Source organism: Microcebus murinus, chromosome 6 (genome assembly GCF_040939455.1).
Source record: "Microcebus murinus isolate Inina chromosome 6, M.murinus_Inina_mat1.0, whole genome shotgun sequence".
Lineage (NCBI taxonomy): Eukaryota > Metazoa > Chordata > Mammalia > Primates > Cheirogaleidae > Microcebus > Microcebus murinus.
In genome coordinates this window covers 62,641,342-62,656,679 of record NC_134109.1, presented here as the reverse complement: position 1 = coordinate 62,656,679, position 15,338 = coordinate 62,641,342, and the positions used below count along the sequence as shown (strand labels likewise).

Below are 15,338 nucleotides of genomic sequence, written 5' to 3'. Positions count from 1 at the left end.
GACCCAATATGAAAGCAGAGCAGATATGTGTGGGGGAAGGAAGATGAAGCATTCACTTTAAGACAAGATAATTTGAAACATTAAATAGACATCCAAATGAAGAGATGTCAAATAGGCAGCTGCATATGAGTCTAGTGTTAAGGAAAGAAGACTGGGCTAAAGATATAAATTCAGGAATCACTGATTTAGAGATAACATTTCAGCCATGAAATTAGATAAGATCATAAGAGAGTGAGAATACATATAAAAGAGTAGAAGACCAATTACAGGTCACGAGCCTTCTCTAGGAGAAGACAAGGAACCATCAAAGAACTGAATGGGGATTTCTCATAGGAGCAAGGAAAGCCAGATGAGCATGGGGTCCTAAAAGGAAAGAGAAAAAAAGGTATAGAGGAGAATCAATTGAGCTAACTCTTGTTGAAAGGTCAAATAAAATGGCTGAAAACTGCCTGTTGGCTTTACCAAGGCTAAATATAAGAACATGAGCTCCACCTGGGCAAGGGTGTTCATTTGCTTTGTTCAATAACATATACCACATGCTCAGAACAGGTCCTGGCTCTGTTTAAGTGCTAATAAATACTTGTTGAATGAAAAGAAGACATACAAATGGCCAACAGGTTTATGAAAAAATGTTTACCACCACTAATCATCAGGGAAATGCGAATTAAAACCACACCTGTCAGGATGGCTATCATCCAAAAACAAAGACAAGTGTTGACAAGGATGTGGAGAAACTGGAACCCTTGCACACTGTTGGTAGGAATACAAAATGGCACAGTTGATATGGAATATAGTATGGAAGTTCCTCAAATAATTAAAAATAGAACTACCATATGGACTAGCAATCCTACTTCTCAGTATTTACCCAGAAGAACTGAAATAAGGATTTCAAAAAGATATTACCACTCCCACATTTACTGCAGCACTATTCATAATAGCCCAGATGTGGAAACAACCTACACATCCATCAACAGATGAATGGATAAAGAAAATGTGATATACACACATACAATGTAATACTATTAAGCCTTAAAAATAGAAGGAAATTTTGCGATACATGACAACATGGATGAACCTTAGGACATTTTGCTAAGTGAAATAAGTCACAGGAAGGCAAATATTCCATGATTCCACTTACATGAAGTATCCAAATTAGTCAAATTCATAGAATCAAAGAGTAGAATGGTGGCTGCCAGGGGCTGAGAAGAGGAGGAAATAGGGACTTACTAGGTAACAGGCATAAAGTTTAAGTTAAGCAAGATGAATACGTTCTAGAGATCTTCTGTACCACATTGTACCTACAGTCAATAATACTGCATTATAAAATTAAAAATTTGTTTAGAGGGTAGATCTCATCATGTTAAGTGTTTGTAACACAATTAAAAAATTGTTGTTGGATGAATGAATGGATACAGAGTTCACTGGTGAACTTAACAAGAACAGTGTTGGTAGAGTGACTGGGAGAAAATCCTATTTGAAGTGAGTTTGAAAGATATGAGAGTAGAGAAAATAAGGACAGTGAGTATTGAGAACTCTTTCAAGGAAGTCTGCTGCAAAGGGAAGAGGAAAAATGGGGCCCTTGCTGATTGGGGAAGTAGAGGTACAAGAAGGTTTTTTGTTCGTTTGATGAGAGAAACAAAAGTATGTTTTTGTAAAAATCAATCCAATAGAGAGCCAAAAATAGATGCAGAAGAGAGAATGGAATCTTCTTACAGCAGTGTCTTTACATAGGTAAGAGGATGAGCTCTAATAGGAAATGGGATAAATCATCTTTAGTAATAGTGAGACAGAGTATACAGGTACAGATGGCAGCAGGCAGGCAGAGGTGGTAGGAGAACATATGGAAGACAGACCATCAAATAAAACTAAGATGGAAGAAGTCTTAAAGCTAGAAGAAGGTATAAAATAGTCTATTAGGAAAATGGGAGAACAAATGAACTAGGGTAAATATAGCATGACTACCAGTCACCCTTAAAGAACTACGTGATGTTCATGGTCAGGAAGAAATTTTAAAAGATTACAAAATTCCCTGGCAACTTATCCCAATGTCAGGAAAATGTCCATACTCATTCCCTAATTTTTAAGTGCCTTGGTATGAGATGCAATCTACTTGAAGCCTGTTAGTTTTATTAGGAAAATTATTCCAGTTCTACCTCATAATTTTTGCATATTGTGTTTGAGTTGTTCAAACAACCGCTGTGTTCGCTTTCCAAATGATAAGCACTATCTTGCTAATTTTCAGTCATCTACTTTTTAAAAAATTCTATTGTGACATCTAGATCATTTTTTAATTGTATAAAAATAACTCAGTTATAACACATAATAGAACTTACAGATGCAAGATGAAAGAATTCATAACAAAAGATTAGGCCAAAGTTTTTTAGTATGGGTGAAGCTGATTCTTCACTTAGCTTAGTCTGATTACAAAAATACAGGAATTAGTTTAGTGCTATTATGGGAGGGTAGAGATTTAAGTATTATTCACATTTATTATATAAGTCTACATTTTGCTTGTTTTTACTGCAACTGTGTGCGAGTACTAATGATACATTTACAGAAATGAGCGATTCATATTTTCAAGAGAGTTTGATTAAACATGTCTCTTCATTTCAATTTTTTAGGTGGTTTAAAATTTAACCTCTTAAATGCCTTAAACAATTCTTTTTTTCTGGTTTGAGTTTTCTTGTGGTTTCCTCCCTCCATCCTCCTACACCCCCACGATAAATAAAGTCTTAGTGAGTTATAAGATTAGAATAATCACAGTAAAAATAAAAATTTCTTATAAATCTTAAACTTATAGGTCTTAACTAGAGAATGAGCAGGTTGTATAGTTTGTTGAGTTTCCAAGGTGATTCTGATATGTTGCAGTCCATCTTCTCTCAACTCTGGTTAAGAAACACTGCTTTAGAAAAAACTAAAATCCTCCCTTACATTAACAATAAACAATTTCTAGAGCAAGGCTGTCTAGGGATCTTGTTAAAATGAAACTTTAATTTAGTAAGTTGGGTGGAGACTGAGTTTCTACATTTCTTAAAAGCTCCTAGTACCTGGTGCAGTACCTAGGATTACAGCTTGAGACTTCGAAGGTTGAGGCAGGAGATTCCCATCTCGAAAAAAATAAGAAAAATTAGCTGAGCTGGGTATGGTGGCTCATGCCTGCAATCCTTAGCACTCTGGGAGGCTGAAGCAGGAGGATCACTTGGTCAGGAAAACTGCCCAAACAGAGTAAATTTCAAATATATATCATTTGCTCCCTTGTACCAATGTAGAAAATGGCAAGCCAAATGTATGTATTCAGATGTATGCTAGTAAAATGAAAATAATTCAAGATTTAGATCGTATCTCTTAAAACTTTACAGTTTATTAGAAAAAAAATCATAATGTAAAGGCAGATGACTGAACAAAGCATACTACACTGGAAGAGTTCTTGTATTTTTTTCTTAAAATTTTCTGAGAATGAAATCTTAGGGCCTAGAGCAATGTTTATGAACTAAAATTCATTTGTATTCTGCTTCTTTTCAAAAGTAATAATGGATGTAATGTACATATATTTGTTTAAATCAACTGAGAAAAATTACAAAAGACATTGTAAAAATAATTACATATATTTACCTGTTCCTGGATGCTTTGAAATTAGAGCCTTAGCCAATATCGTGCCCAGTAGCTTTGAAACTGAAATCCGCACATCATAATTAGAACCTTCAAAGGACTTAAAACATAGTGTGGCCACACTGTCCAGGTCTGTACTCCACATAAATATGGCCTCGTTCTGAAGTTCAAGGAGACACTATTCATGGGACAAACAGAAATTAAAGAAAAACAAAATATAAATGCCAGGTTCAGATCTATATATAATAAGTTGCAGAAACTATCAGGGTCTAATAAAATACTACATAAATCCAAAATCTTTATATAATGATTGCAGGAACAACAAATACTCATTAAAAGTCATAAACACTACAATATATAAGGCAATGTAACTAGAAAGGGTGGGAGGACCCATTTCTAACTCAGTGGACTATGAAAAATGCCTTTAGAATCAATCTGTTGGCTATAAGCAACCAGGAGAATAATTCCAACATTAAAAAGTGTTACTGTACTGCCTAACTAATGCCAGGCAAGGTGGCTCACACCTGTAATCCTAGCACTCTGGGAGGCCAAGGCAGAAGATTGCTTGAGCTCAGGAGTTCAAGACCAGCCTGAGCAAAAGCAAGATCATGTCTCTACCAAAAATACAAAAAATTAGCTGGGTGTGGTGGCACATGCCTGTAGTCCCAGCTACTTGGGAAGCTAAGGCAGGAAGATTACTTGAGCCTGGAGTTTGAGGTTGCAGTTAGCTATGATGATGTCACTGCATTCTAGCCAGGGTAACAGATCAAGATTTTGACTCAAAAAAAAGAGAGCAAAGAAAATCACTTTGAAACAACATGAACCTTACATATAAATTTTAATTTACACAATTATGAAAAGGAAGCATGGTAGAGCAGAATGAATGCTTAAGAGTCTGGAATTGAATTTCCTACCCTATGACAATGTGACTATTTGAACCTTGGGAAATTCATATAACTCTAGGCCTCAGTTTCCTCACATGTTAAAATGAGACAGTTAGTTCCAGCTGATTTTACCAAGATTGTAGCTCTGAAATCATGTATCTGTTCCTAACACTTTTACAGAAACAATCTGATTAATTTTCCTGATATTAATTTTTAGAAAGTCTGCTTATTAGATCATTTTACCTTTGCAGCAGCACAACGAACAGCCATGGATCTATCTGTCAAGCAGGATCTAGCAGCTTTATAAACATCCCTGTGGCAAGGTGTAGCGGCAGCTCCTAGTCCATTCAATATATTTTGTAGACTCAGCATAATCTCATAGCGACCTTGAGACTAACAATAACAAAAAAAATGTTTAAAGACTAAATGGGAAAAATAATTCCACAGTGAAGAACAGCATTAAGCATTGATATTTATCTCACATATTAGAGAAATATCCTGATTTTTGTGCATAGTAAACCCATTCTGACATCGAGAAACATTAACAGTTACTATTTCATAAAATATTTATTATTTGAGGCCAGGGTCAGTGGCTCACTTCTTTAATCTTAGCACTCTTGGAGGCTGAGGCAGGAGGACTGCTTGAGGCCAGGAGTTCTAGACCAGCCTAAGCAAAGGCAAGACCACATCTCTAGCAAAAACAGAAAAAAATTAGCTGGGTGTGGTGGTGTACACTTATACCCCCAGCTACTGGGGAGGATGAGGCAGAAGGATCACTTCAGCCTAGAGTTTGATGTTGCAAGTGAGCTACGATGATGTCACTGCAATCTAGCCCAGGTGGCAGAGCAAGACTCTTATCTCAAATGAATAAATAAAAATTAAAAAATAAAAGAAAAAGTATTTACTATATAAAAGCATTACTTGTATATACCGGGTTTCCCCGAAAATAAGCCATAGCAGGATTTCTAAGCATTTGCACAATATAAGCCCTACCCAGAAAATAAGACCCCCGTGATGGGCATGGCTACGCAGCGTATTTGCACAACCTATGCATTTTGTCTTAGAGCAGTAAAGAAAATGAGCAGCCCTTCTCATCTGTGCCATGAGAGCTCTATCTATTGCTCAACATGAGAGATTGGGGCCAATGGTTCTAAAGGAAATAGAGTCACAAGAAATTCAGGATGGAATTCAGGGTTTGGAGTGTTATGATGATGTTCCAGAAGAAGATGACTTAACTATTTTGAATAAATGCAGATTATTGTACCATACTTAAAAAAATAATACATCCCCTGAAAATAAACCCTAGGGTGTCTTCTTGAGGAAAAACAAATATAAGACCCTGTCTTATTTTCAGGGAAACACAGTACTACATTTCAACACAACTTTCAGCTGCTGCCCTGGAGGGGGCAGCATTATTGTTTTACTAAATGCCCCAAATGATCTCTATATCCCAAGAAGTTAAGACCATTGAAGATAGGTAAAGTTGGAAGAAGACAACAGCATCAAGGATCGCTTTCATAATAATATTATTAATTTATCTTTGTTTAAAAGAGCACAAGAGTCATAGATATACATAGTAAAATGGGTGCTAATGGGAAATTTCTGAACTTTCTTTTAGTCCAGTTTCAAATGTTTATCACTGATGGGTACAAATCAAAGCTAGGAATCCCTTTAGATGTCTCTGAAATGTGGTACCTGACCAACTAAATCATAAAGACAAAAAATAGGGAAGCAATAAAATATTCACCAATAGCATTAAAATGTTTGATACTTATAGAGATTTCTTCTGTTAACCAATGGGCCTAGAAAGTATTATAGCTTAACTAATGGTGTTAAGAAAAAAAAGTTTAAAAATAACTATATTTCAGTACATTAAAGTTCTTACAGACATCTGCTTTTAAATAAAACCAGATTTATAGGCTGGCCGCAGTGGCTCACACCTGTAATCCTAGCACTCTGGGAGGCCGAGGCCAAGGCCTGCGGGTTGCTTGAGGTCAGGAGTTCGAAACCAGCCTGACCAAGAGCGAGACCCTGTCTCTACTATAAATAGAAATAAATTAATTGGCCAACTAATATATATAGAAAAAATTAGCTGGGCATGGTGGCACATGCCTATAGTCTCAGCTACTTGGGAGGCTAAGGCAGAGGGATTGCTTAAGCCCAGGAGTTTGAGGTTGCTGTGAGCTAGGCTGACGCCAAGGCACTCACTCTAGCCTGGGCAACATAAGTGAGACTCTGCCTCAAAAACAAAACCAAACCAAACCAGATTTATAGGTATTAGAAAATCTCTTCTCCTGAATGATCTTCAATCTTTTTTTTTTTTTTTTTGAGACACAGCAACCTCACAGCAACCTCAAACTCCTGGGCTCAAGCAATCCTTCTGCCTCAGCCTCCCGAGTAGCTGGGACTACAGGCATGCGCCATCATGCCCGGCTAATTTTATATATATATATATTAGTTGGCCAATTAATTTCTTTCTATTTATAGTAGAGATGGGGTCTCGCTCTTGCTCAGGCTGGTTTCCAACTCCTGACCTCGAGCAATCCGCCCGCCTCGGCCTCCCAGAGTGCTAGGATTACAGGCGTGAGCCACCGAGCCTGGCGGCCTTGATCTTCAATCTTTTAGGAAAGTACTGCTGAGCAGTAATCTGCTGAGCAGACTCTCTCACCAGTTTTAAGTTATAGACTTTGCTTTTTCTAAAAAGTTCTTAAATCAGTGATATCCTCCTTGAAATTTAACATATTTCATATTTGATTTTTCTTTTTTTTTTTTTTGAGACACAGTCTTACTTTGTTGCACGGGATAGAGTGAGTGCCATGGCATCAGCCTAGCTCCCAGCAACCTCAAACTCCTGGGCTCAAGCAATCCTTCTGCCTCAGCCTCTCTAGTAGCTGGGACTACAGGCATGCGCCACCTTGCCTGGCTCATTTTTATCTATATATATTAGTTGGCCAATTAATTTATTTCTATTTATAGTAGAGACGGGTCTCGCTCTTGATCAAGCTGGTTTCGAACTCCTGACCTCGAGCAATCCGCCCACCTCGGCCTCCCAGAGTGCTAGGATTATAGGCGTGAGCCACCACGCCCGGCCCTCATATTTGAATTTTCCCATGTTTTCTCTTGTTAATTTTTTAAAATGTGTGTATGACCATTGAGCATTTCTTTAAATTATTTCACAATGACTTCTAGAATATTTTTCTAAGATAAGATGAGTAACTGATGCATTATTTTTATATTTAAAGGTGCTACGTTATCCATACATATTAGGGACCATAGATTGAAAACTTTTGATATACAAACATACAAATGCTTTTTGGCAAAAGATTATCATATCTTGGAAGTCAAATAAAGAGAGAGTCTCAGGCCGGGCATGGTGGCTCATGCCTGTAATCCTAGCACTTTGGGAGGCCGAGGCGGGCAGATTGCTCAAGGTCAGAAGTTCGAAATCAGCCTGAGCGAGACCCCGTCTCTACCAAAAATAGAAATAAATTAATTGACCAATTAAAAATATATATACAAAAAATTAGCCGGGCATGGTGACGCATGCCTGTAGTCCCAGCTACTCGGGAGGCTGAGGCAGTAGGATTGCTTGAGCCCCGGAGAGACTGAGGTTGCTGTGAGCCAGGCTGACGCCAGGGCACTCACTCTACCCTGGGCAACAAAGTGAGACTCTGTCTCAAAAAAAAAAAAGAGAGAGTCTCTACTACAGTAATAGGGTATTGGGCAGGGGGGAGGGGGGCGGGTATATACATACATAATGAGTGAGATGTGCACCATCTGGGGAATGGTCATGCTGGAAACTCAGACTTGTTGGGGGATGGAGGGGAAAGGGCATTTATTTTGAAACCTTAAAATTTGAACCCCCATAATATACCGAAATAAAAAAATAAAAAGAAAAAAGCATGTTAGTAGGACAATTGATGAAATTTGAATAAAGTCTACAGATTTCTTGACAGTAAAAAAAAAAAAGAGAGTCTCAAAAACAAAGTGTATTCCACAGTAGTAAATGATGCAAACATATCAATAAGGAGGATAAGGTTGAAAACATATTCCCCTGGCAATTAAAAGGTCACCCTGATCACACTTCTATCCTCCACACTCTTTTCCTCCAATTATATTCTTTACTCCCTTCTGATGCTTGTACAGTAAGTAATCCATCCATCAGGTATATAACAGTTATTACCAACTATGTAGTGACAAGCAATTGCTCTGGCACCAGTAAATAGTATCAAATGGAAACGGTAGAGTGACAGGAGGGAGCAGGGATGGGCCGGCCAGTAGAATATCTTAGTTTTTGACCATTTGGATTTATATGAGTACACAATTCTCTTGGATTATTACTTTTCCAACAGGGATTTGGTATCTAGAGTACATATTGTACATCATCTAGAAATAATTAACAGATGTATTTATATACACATCTAGCTATGCCTATTATTTGTAAAGTTCCTTTATTGGCCCAAGAAAGTATAAACCTATAAAATGCAATCTTTTTATTCTTTGGCTGAACTTGTAGTTACTTACCTCTGCACTCTTCATAGCTTTAAGAATATTCCCCACTGTATCAGTAAAGGTGTTCCCCAGTATTCTACCCAACTTCTTATACAAGGAACCCAAGCATACCACAGCAGCACTGAAAAAACATTTAAATTAGAAATTAGTCATGGCTGAAAAAATGGGAATAAAAAAATCTTAGAATATGTAAAGGTGACCATTTAAAATTTTTTCCGCATTCTGTTTTCTTTTTACTTTCGTGGTATTATTTTTTGAAACACAAATGTTTTTCACTGTGATAAAAATTTATCTCTATTTTATTTTGTGTTACATGTAAGAAACCACTGCCCAATCCAAGGTCATGAAGATTTACTCCTACATTTTTTCCTAAGAGTTTTATAGTTCTGGCTGTTACATTTAGATCTATTATCCATTTTGAGTAGAATTTTTTAATATGGTGTGATAGAAGGGTCCAACTTCATTCTTTTGCATATGGCTATTCAGTTGTCTTGGCATCATTTGTTGAAAAAATTAACTATTTAATTTCATTTTGAAAGGATAAAATTTCCCAGAATCAACTCTGCGGTTTAATCCTAAGGCACGACATTTAGGTGAATGCGCAATTATTGTATTTTCAATAACAAGACTTTCATAAGGCTGTATCAATCTTCAATTAAACTAAACCTCAGCCCGAGGATTCCGCCCTATCAAATTTGTTACAAAACAAAATTCTAGAAAATATTTCAATAGAACCTGGCTTCATATACTAAATAATCAAAGATCAACTTAAAAGATAAGTAAAAACGGCCGGATGCAGTGGCTCACGCCTGTAACCCTAGTATTCTGGGAAGCCCAGGCAGGTGGATCATTTGAGCTCAGGAGTTCGAAATCAGCCTGAGCAAGAGCGAGATGCCATCTCTAATATAAATAGAAAGAAATTAATTGGCGGCCAACTAAAAATATATAGAGAAAAAATTAGCCAGGCATGGTGGCATGTACCTGTAGTCCCAGCTACTCGGAAGGCTGAGGCTGGATAGCCCAGGAGTTTGAGTTTGCTGTGAGCTAGGCTGATGCCATGGCACTCTAGCCTGGGCAACAGAGTAAGACTCTGTCTCAAAAAAAAAAAAAAAAAGTAAAAATAAGAAATAATGTTCTCATCAAATTTGAAATCTGAACACTTCATGGGAGATTACATTCTGTTACAAACTAAAAATTTCTATAGAATTACTCTAGTGGAACCATACATGGCTCACTGCTTTTTCTAAAGTAATAGGTGATGAAATGAACTAAATCCCATGAGAAACTAAGTTATTCTTTTTAGGATCTTAGAAGACTACTTTTCTACATGATATTTATTATCAATTTTTACTACTAAGATCTAATAAACTAAAAAAATCTAAAATATGAAGAATTTAAAATATCTTTTTCTTAAACACTGAACTGCTAAAATTTTATGAAAATGTTTTAAAGCTCAAAGCTAGACTTCATAATGTCTAAAAATTTTTTCAAAGAACTGCTTCTCAATCAATGGAAAAGTTAGTTATTTTTTAAAAAGTTAGATTTATTCTGTATTCTGTTTCATTAATCTATGTATCTTTCCATATGCCAATACCTCTGAGCATCATGTTTGCCTTAGGGTAACATACACCTGGAATTCCATAGACATGGAATTCAAGGGTATCACGCTTTTTACGGTTACTGATTCAATATACCTATATTTCTCTCTGGAAAGACTGTATCTGTTTATTCTTCCAGTCAGTTTCCCAACCTTCAACATTGGTTGTTTCACTTAAAAAATCTATGTCAACTTAATTTTTGGAAAATATTGTGTCATTATTTTTAAATGAATACTTATCTGCTTACCACAGTAAAAAAAAAAAAGTTAGATTTAAAAATGAGTAAAACTCAATTTTTATTCAGTTTCATAGTTAACAGTCAAGTAGTTTGGGTACTTTATAAAAATGATACAACAAAGAAGCAAAATTTTGTTTTCTGTTCTGTTTTAATGTTTAACTTACAGTTTAGTGGGAAGATAACTTGGAGAATCATCTTTGCTACGAATAAGATCATTACATTTATCGATTGTCTCGTAAACAGAGAATGTGTCACCAATACTATAAAGTATAGCAAGATTCTTAGCAAGGAGTTTACGGGTAGGAGGCCCTGGGGAGCTGTTCAACAAAGACAGGAGCTGCTCAACAAGAGTCTTCTGTTTCTCCCTTACATCACTCTAGAAAGGTAACAAAAAGACAATTTAAAGTCAACACAATTATATGCAATCCTAATTTTTATTTCATACACTTAAGAACAAATAAGGCTCTAGAAAAATACAAAATTATTTTGATTAAAAGTTACAGATAAGTTGGTGGCACGGTCATCATGCCACCCTAACATGTAGTTTGTTGCCCTGCTAATATTTCAAAAACAAAAAAACAATTCTGAACCAGACTATACTTTAGTATCTGTTCAAAGATTAGAGCTCTATTTATTCTAAATCTTCTTTTGTTTAAGATACAACAAATTTGTTTTTTAACAGAGACAGAGTCTCCCATGTTGTCCAGGCTGGTGCAGAGCTACTCACAGGCATGATTATGGTGCACTACAGCCTTGAACTCCTGGGCTCAAGCAAACCTCCTACCTCAGCCTCCAGAGGAGCTGGAACTACAGGCACATGCCACCATGACCAAATTTGTCCTTTAAAGATTCTTAGTTATTATGCCTATCTCCCCCATATATATCTGCATAAATAAAGCATTAACCTGCTGGGCACAGTGGCTCAAGCCTGTAATCCTAGCATTCTGGGAGGCCAAGGAGGGAGGATCGCTCAAGGTCAGGAGTTTGAAACCAGCTGAGCAAGAGCGAGGCTCCGTCTCTACTATAAATAGAAAGAAATTAATTGGCCAACTAAAAATATATAGAAAAAATTAGCTGGGCATGTATGGGCATGGTGGCATATGCCTGTAGTCCCAGCTGCTCGGGAGGCTGAGGCAGGAGGATCAGCTTGAGCCTAGGAGTTTGAGGTTGCTGTGAGCTAGAGCTAGGCTGCCGCCACAGCACTCACTCTATCCCGGGCAACAAAGCAAGACTCTGTCTCAATAAAAAAATAAATAAATAAAAATAAAGCATTAACCTATAACCAAACCCAACCTTATAATGGTTACCTATTTTATTCAGACTTATTTCTAAATTTAGTGCAATTTTCTTTTTGCAAGCTTATGCATATAAATGCTAATATTATTCCCTTTTCCCTGTCCACTATCTAAAAAAAAGAGTACAGAATATCATTACAATGCTAATAGTATTCAGGTGCTCACTCAGGCCTAAAATTCTACAATGAAGTATTTGTTAATTTAGTGTATAACAGTTTGTCTTTTTAAAAAAGTTTTTTTCATTCATCTGCAAAATGGAAAGTAAAAAAAAAAAAAAATAAAAAAAAAAAATAAAAAAGTTTTTTTCAATCTAGAAGGTGCTTTTGTCTTTCTCTTGAAGATCGGCAAACTTATCAAATGTTTTATATCATGATAACCAGAGTCATCATTTCTTGTTGTCTCAGACAAGGGTATGTTTTGGAATGTTGGGTTGTTTTTTTCAATTAACAAAATTTGTCTTTTGTTAAATTCTAAATGTCTCCATGATTAGCGTTTTTGTAACACTTTTGTATTACCCATGGTGCTATAAGAGAAATGACCATATTTTTAGGAGATATGTATGCTAGAGTAATTAGAAGTAAAATCCTACCTCAACCACTTAGTAAATCAATGAAGCAAACCTGGAGAAGTGTTAATAACTGCTCAATATAGGTGAAGGTCATGAGTAATCAGTTCTCTTTTTTGGTACCCATGTCATGAGCTTTTAAGAGAGAATATGTTTATCCTAAGGCTCTTCAATTCACAGTCCCCTTAAAGTCTTCACACTTTTTTTTTAAGTGAAACTCTCATTACATTACTTAGCACTATAGTGTCCCATGGAAGAACACAAGATGCAGAAGAAAATGAAAGTGAAGTACATAATACAATGTGGTTGTAGTTAATGTTTCATATATTTTAAAATAATACCAAAAATATTAGCTAATTGCTTTCTGCTTTTTTGAATAAAGCAAAGCTCTTATAATGGTAAAAATGTCAATGGGGGGCAAAAATTTGACTATCATTTCATTAAGTCTTAACAATGTCTAGCATTTTAAAGGTAATTTAGGTTATTCTGGACAAAACTAGAAAAGCAAACCAAAGGAACTAACATTAAAAAACACTTAAAAAACAAAAGAACAGCTTTTAACATTTTTACCCACCCTGCTGGTTGCTAGCAAGAGCTTTTCCAAATATCTCAACCACTCAAAAATAAACTCTGCCTTCTGAACTTCACCTAGTTGACTGTATGCTTCTTCATTCAGCAATAAGCTATGAGCTAATTCCATTCCTTGCAGCAAATTCTCCTAGCTGGTCACAATTCTTCTCATTAATCGTTAAGTCAGTATACCTAAGAACAGAAATCTGCAATAGAGGAAAATAACAAAATTTAAAGGAAGGTAAAAAGGAAGACAACCATAATACTATAAATCTTTCACAGAAAAGTGAAAACATAATTAAATGTATACATTTTTTATAACTGCTCTAGGGTGAATCTGAGAAAAATCCTGATAAGTTCTGTTAATATTGACACAAAAATCCACCTTTGTATTCTGTACTCCTTTTTTTTTTTCTTGAGGCAGGATCTTGCTCTGTTATCAAGGCTAGAGTGCAGTGGCCTCATCACAGTTTGCTGCAACCTTGAACTCCTGGGCTCAAGCAATCATCTGCCTTGGCCTCTCAGTGCCTAGCCTGTACTCCTTTTTAAGGGAGCAGAAGCCAAAAGAGAGTAGCATTACTGGCACTGATATGCAAAAACATGCTAAATAAAAGAGACATTTCACTAAAATTCCGGAAATTTTAAGTTTAGAATACTCTAAGGTTAGGTTAGGTTTTCAGTTTTCCTTGTAGTCTAAATACCTTTTATTAAAATGGGTCATAGGTTCATATTAACTAATGACCAAATATCCAGACCTCTTACTAAAATTCCCTGAGCCTTTTGCCTTAGGTGCAAGCCCTATCATTTACCTGGAGATCCAAACCATGAGGAGAGGGACTTAAGCCCATTAGCATCTGCTCCCCTTTAGGAAGGAGTCCCATCCCAACTAGTAGATAGTCTCCTTATCTCTGAGACCCTTGTGAAAGCAAACTTTTTTTTCTCCTGAAGGCATTTGAATGGATGTTGTCCAGGAATTACAGCAATAAAGATCACGTCTGCACTGACCCAGATCCAATGTAACCTTAATTTTGTTGTAGTAAATAATCAACATCAGACACAGGAGGTTTATTTGGTTTGTTTTATTCACAGCATCTCCTGGATACATACAGATGCCATTACAGAACAAACACAACATTTAAATATGTGTGTGTGTGTGTGTATGTATGTATACACACACATATATATATACATATACATATATATATATACACATACACACACATTCACACACAAATTTACAAGATGGCATTGTGATGATGAACAAAATTTTTTATTTTTAGGAAGCACATGCTTTACTGGAACTCACTTTCAAACACTTAAGTAAATCAATCACTCAACCATAAAATATGGCAAAATTTTAACAGCTGAATATAAGTAGTGGCTGTGTGAGTAATCATTTTACTCTTCTTCATTTTCTATATTTTTTAAAAGATTGCAGTAAAAAAAGTAGAAAAAATTATGTAAGTATTACAAAAATATTACAAAAAATTACTACTACTTGCAGGAGGAATAGCAGCCATTATCAGGAACATTAAACAACAGAGAAAGCACCATACATACACAAAAAATGGGTATTCCTATTCACTAATGCATCAAAAAGAAATCTGAGTAGAATTCCAAACTAAACAGAAACCAGTAACTGGAATTTCACAGAACTATAAATAGAATGCTATGGGTACTTAAAGTATTTAAAATGCATGCTTCATGTTCCCCTAAACAAATCTCAATATTTTACAGAGAAGCCAGTAAGTATAGAATTATTGGAAAATTATTATAGATGAGACATAGCGAATGAGAGACATTTATTTTCTTTCATTTTTTTTCCTCCCAGAGAGTTTCAGTACAAAATTACTTAAAGTATCAGATCATCGGCCGGGCGTGGTGGCTCACGCCTGTAATCCTAGCACTTTGGGAGGCCGAGGCTCACGCTGTAATCCTAGCACTTTGGGAGGCCGAGGCGGGTGGATTGCTCAAGGTCAGGAGTTCGAAACCAGCCTGAGCGAGACCCCGTCTCTACCAAAAATAGAAATAAATTAATTGACCAACTAAAAATATATATACAAAAAA

The 15,338-nt window shown here is 36.1% G+C and overlaps 1 protein-coding gene across 10 annotated transcripts in view; it reads right to left on the bottom strand.

Moving 5' to 3' along the window:
• Nucleotides 1-15,338, bottom strand: part of HEATR5A (HEAT repeat containing 5A) — a 117,523-nt gene that overhangs the window by 87,198 nt on the left and 14,987 nt on the right. For 9 of the 10 annotated variants that reach the window (XM_012773445.2, XM_076004128.1, XM_012773449.3 and 6 more), the window contains 5 exons: nt 13,276-13,477; nt 11,006-11,217; nt 9,018-9,126; nt 4,737-4,886; nt 3,613-3,787 (listed from right to left, as the gene is read on the bottom strand). In XM_012773445.2, coding sequence (XP_012628899.2) covers nt 3,613-3,787; nt 4,737-4,886; nt 9,018-9,126; nt 11,006-11,217; nt 13,276-13,401 — 772 coding nt within the window. In that variant the 5' untranslated portion in view covers nt 13,402-13,477. Of the gene's footprint in view, nt 1-3,612; nt 3,788-4,736; nt 4,887-9,017; nt 9,127-11,005; nt 11,218-13,275; nt 13,478-13,656; nt 15,325-15,338 lie in introns of those variants that run through there. The other variant, XM_076004129.1, reaches the window with a different exon arrangement.